At 34.9% G+C, this 5,023-nt stretch overlaps 1 protein-coding gene across 1 annotated transcript; it reads left to right on the top strand.

Annotated features, from left to right (window-relative positions):
• Positions 1-1,852: 1,852 nt before the first annotated feature.
• LOC113323152 (protein LURP-one-related 8-like) lies at positions 1,853-3,102 on the top strand. Its single transcript, XM_026571420.1, has 2 exons — positions 1,853-2,224; positions 2,325-3,102. The coding sequence occupies exons 1-2, from the start codon at positions 1,958-1,960 to the stop codon at positions 2,703-2,705; spliced, it is 648 nt and encodes a 215-aa protein (XP_026427205.1). The 5' UTR covers positions 1,853-1,957; the 3' UTR covers positions 2,706-3,102.
• Positions 3,103-5,023: the final 1,921 nt, after the last annotated feature.

The raw sequence follows: 5,023 nt of genomic DNA, 5'->3' as shown, positions 1-5,023 counted from the left end.
CTATTTTATCCGATAATTGGGGTGAACTCTTGGTCCGTGATCCACTCTTTTATCCAATTTTTTATGGAATCCGAGTTAATTCTAGTGTTCACTGCTTCTAGGGAAAGTCGGTATACAATTTAATGTGAAAGTCGGTTTACAATCTAATGTTGGAAAATAAGTCCACATAATTATCATTTACCAAGTATATCCTTCATTAATTTCGATAGTCCTAATTTATCAAATAAAAAATTGGTTGACATGGTTGTTCTCACCTTATTTCATAATTTCTACACCAATCTTCTTATAAAACCCAAACGATAACGAATTTAAAGCTAGCTTTCTTGTGATATGTTCCTCTTATAAAGCTCGACATTTATGCCAAAAAATTAGCACATTCTGAAATGTATAACACTACCCTCTACTACTTTGAAAATCAACCATTGGAAATTAATGGTCGAAATTTAACATTGGTAAATGGCGAGTTTTGAGATCTCGGAATGTCCAAACATTTGGTAGAAATGTAGAGCTTTGTAAAAGGAACTTTCAACACTCTCTGGAATAAAAATCTCTTAAATCATTCTCTCTCTCCCAAGGAAAACATTGAAAAACTCTAGTCATTTACGCCCTTTTTCTGGTTCTTTTTTTGCTCAGATTTGTTTCATCATCTACATCAAAATATCACCCCTATTCATTTTCTTTTCTCTTGAATTTCTTATTTTTGATAGTTTTAGGTTTATTTTTATTTTCAGTTTAGATCTAATCCTTTAAATTTTGTGGTGTTGGTGGATGACCTTCTTAGAATCAAGGATTTCTTCATCACCCTCGCCCTCATCTACATATTCTTCAACAACAACAATGGTACTCAGTTTCAATTTGGAGATTACGACACTGTCCGACAGCATCTGACTGAATCAGATACCGATTTTGACACCGTTTTCATGCTGATTCCGACACTATTTGATTGATTCAGATACCAATTCTAGCAGTATCTGACCGGTTCAAGTACATATGATATCTTACTTTATTTTGAACCTTGAGAAATGGTTGGATCTTTTAAACGATCCTAACACTTTTCCTAAACGCGTATTTGTTAATAGGTTTGACCTTATTTCCAAATCGCGAATGAACATTTGATCTTGCTACGATACCTTTATTACCTTTAATTCAAATTCAGGAAATGGTTAGAATTCAGCTGAAGAATTTGTATTACAACTCTTTGATTAGCTTTGACTTTGATGATTGTAATAGATAAATTATTGTGTTCACTTAATCCTATAACAGATCCGATCTTAGATTTTTATTTGAAAGATATCAAATTTTCATTTCGCCTTTTAAGGATATAATTTTAATTTAAAAAAATATATCTCAAAATGTGTAATTTTAATTCGGAAAAATAAATCTCAAAATGTGTAAAACACCAAAAGGATTGGAAAAATTGCAATAGCCTTTCGCTCATTACTTCGGTCATATTAAAACCACCGTCAACTGAATATATGATTCTGATGATGATCCATATTAACTAAAAGTTTGTTTGTAACATAAAATATTCTCACACAAGGGTCGCACAAACCGCCCAAAAGAATCCTTCCACAAAAAACAATTAAAAAAACTCAAAATATCTACTTTAATACCTACGTGTCAGCCCCATCCACCACAGATTCGTCTCTTCCCCATTAAAATCTTCATTTAAAATCTCCCCATCACCATCAACGTCACCATCTTCATCTTCTTTCTTATGTTCTCAACTGTTTATCTCTCTAAATTTTGCCGACGTGACGTCATATTCAGAATCAAACACACGTGCCTCTAGAAGGGCCTATCCGTCTTTCAGTCCATTATCACTGCCTGTATAAATACTTGTTGCTCCATCGCCCTGATATTATAGCTTCAAACCACAAAAAATTCTCTCGAGTTTCTCCTTCTCTCTCAAACCCAGTACCTATTAAACCGGTTACTTTTACACAGACCAAGAACCATGCCTAAGAAGATATACCCAAACTCAACAACAACAGCAGCAGCAGCAACAGAATCTACAAGAATTCCGAAACAAATATCAGACAAACAACAGGTGGAGGTACTAACAGTATGGAAAAAATCACTTCTCTTTAACTGTAACGGTTTTACCGTTTTTGATACAAATGGAAATCTTGTGTTCCGTGTGGATAATTATCGAGCTGGGAATAAAACGGAAATCTTTTTAATGGATGCCTCAGGAAAAACTCTTCTTACCATCCGTCGTAAGGTGAGATTAAGTTTTTGTAGTTTGTTTGTTTGTTTGTTTGCTTACATGGGGCTATATTTGTTTGAATGGGGTCTAATTTTTTTGTTAATTTTGTTCACAGAAATTGAGTTTAACAGATAACTGGATGGTATTTGACGGAGAAACTTCAGTTAATCCAAGATTTTTGGTGAAAAAACCCGTGAATTTCTTGACAACGAAGGACCTAGCTCACGTGATATCCTGCCAAGGTAACAGTAAGGAGCTTATGTATGAAATTATCGGATCGTACGCACAACGGTGTGTGGCTGTGTATGACAGCGAGAAAAGACTTGTAGGTGAAATTCAAAGAAAAGAAGCTAAAGCAGGTGTAACATTTGGTGGTGACGTATTTAAGCTGATAGTGCAACCTGAGTTTGATCAAGCTGTTGCTATGGCTCTTGTTATATTAATGGAGCAGATGTTTGGCTTGAAAAGATCGAGCAGTTTAGGTAGATTAGGTTGATTAATGAAGCGTTATAGTTGTTGCTGGATTGTGGCTCCGTGGATTATGATTTACAACCCATCTGGATTGTCAGGTGAGGAAAATGTTGCACAGCACAAGCTCGTTGATTAGAAAAGAGATATTTTATGAAAACAGATAGCAATGAGTTTTGGAAGCCTAGAATCCCCAACTCAGTCATGCTAGTATGTGGACCTGGCGACGGCGGCAATCCAAACAATGAGAGCTTCACTGCTAACATCTGATAACATGGAGAAAGGGTTTTTTTAGCTGTACCTTTGTAAAGATGTTTCTTATACTCTTTTCTTCACATTTTACTTTAAAGTTGAGACCTTTTCTTTTCGTGATGGTAGTTTTGTCTAGTCTTTTTTCTCCCTTAAAAGTTTTAGCAACTCATTTTCTGTGAAATCATAAATTTTCTAATTAATCAAATAAATTGAGTGTACCGAAAAAAGAAAAGAGACAGAAAAAGTATATGCTTAACAACATGAGATGAGCCAAACACCACAACCGGCCTATCATGCTCTCCTGTAGTTATGCTAAAAGATAAGGAACTACTTCATTAAAGGATGGGAGTTAACTGGATCCTAGTGAGTAGTAACGCTTTCAGCACTGGTCCAGATTTTAATAGCACTGGCGTCCCATGTGAAAAACATCTGGAAATTGATGCGATATGCATTATACTTTTGTGGCCAGTGTGGAAAGAAAGAAATTAAACAAACCTTCTGAGGCTACACCTTAAGAGGTGAGGACCGTGAGGTGAAGAGTTTGCTGGCTAATTCATGCTATTGGATCACGCTGCAAATTGCTTTAGGATGTGACCCTCCTATTCATTAATGTATATATAGTTATGAAGCAACAATTCAATGTAGAAATGATTTAGCTCATGTTGTTCTTGTTGTGAACCTGCCTGCCAGCTCTGGGGTCACATTGAAATCAATAGAATTTTCAATGGTTTTAGATATTTTTATATTGTAAATTCTTTTTCTGATCGATAATGGGAAAAAAAAAAGGATTAGAAAATAATTGAACCACACAACAAATGAAATGACTATAAAAACATCAAAATATTTAAGTCTAAATAGTAATACAAACGCGCAAGTACACTCTTATGTTGATATGTTAAAGTTCACCATCTTTAAGAAAAAGACTAAGTAGAAATGGAGTAGTTGACCGGCTTCTTTCGAAGAAGCGAGAAATTTCTGGTTAATTAAGAGATATTTCAATGTCTGTCAGCATCGTAAATTAAGCGAAAAATTAAGGTCCTGTTTGGTACAGTTTTCTGTTTTTAAAAACAGAAAAAACAGGGAAAAACGCGTTTGGTAGGGACATTTTCAGAATATGTTTTCGGTTTTTGAAAAAAAATAAATATGAAAATAACAAATTATTGTTTTCTGTGTTCTCTTTTTTCTCTTCTTTATTCTTTTTTTCTTTTCATAACAAAGTAAGCGATCGGGAGAATGACGCAAGTGAGTCAATATCACCATCTCTTAGACGAATCTTTACATTTGATCCGATTTAGTTGATTTTTCTTGTTTTCAGAAACAGTTTACCAAACAATTTTTAGAAAATGAAAACAAGGAAAAATTGTATGTTTTAAAACAGTGAAAACTATTTTTGAAAATTGTACCCAACATGCTCTTAAGATTCATTGACAAGGTTATTTTCATATAATCTTGCTAGCATTTCCCCCCATACTTGAACGTTTATTACACTATTTTTTACGAATGTTTGGAAACAACCAAACCGAGTGCAGCCTCAAATGTAAATTAGATTGGAGCTCATACCCAGTCAACTCTGAAGTCTGAAATCCCCTCTCCAAATGAGCTTCCGCATTCAGTTCAACCATCCCCCATATGGATCATATGTCAAATCAAGACTGTTAGGTACGATATTACCGCCCTATGATTATAGGTTTTAGCGCGTCCCAACACGCTTCGGGGTCTTTTATGGTCGGTGAGTTGATATTGAAAACTTAAATCCTCACACTGAAAATTGCATCATTGAACATGAGTTTGATAAATTAATGATGTTGATAAGTTATGGTTGTATACAAGATCTTTTCAGCTGATCGAAAAGGCAGAATGGATAGCAGATTCACACCCACCTGTAAGGACCGGTTTAAGTCCTTAATGGCACAAAGTTGGAAGACTATCTTTTTAACAAAGACCAGCGGCTTCCTTCCCTACCATGTGGAGGCATTTCAAAATCAGAGGAGGAATTGACATAGTCAAAGAAAAGTAATAGTTGTCGTTTCTATGTATAACCGAGTGAAAGACGAATCCAATCTTCCCCTCTTTTCATAATAATATTCTATCCTG

The sequence above is a fragment of the Papaver somniferum genome, chromosome 11 (genome assembly GCF_003573695.1).
Source record: "Papaver somniferum cultivar HN1 chromosome 11, ASM357369v1, whole genome shotgun sequence".
Classification (NCBI taxonomy): Eukaryota; Viridiplantae; Streptophyta; class Magnoliopsida; order Ranunculales; family Papaveraceae; genus Papaver; species Papaver somniferum.
The sequence above is the reverse complement of the archived record's forward strand: the minus strand, read 5'-3'. Positions and strand labels throughout refer to the sequence as shown.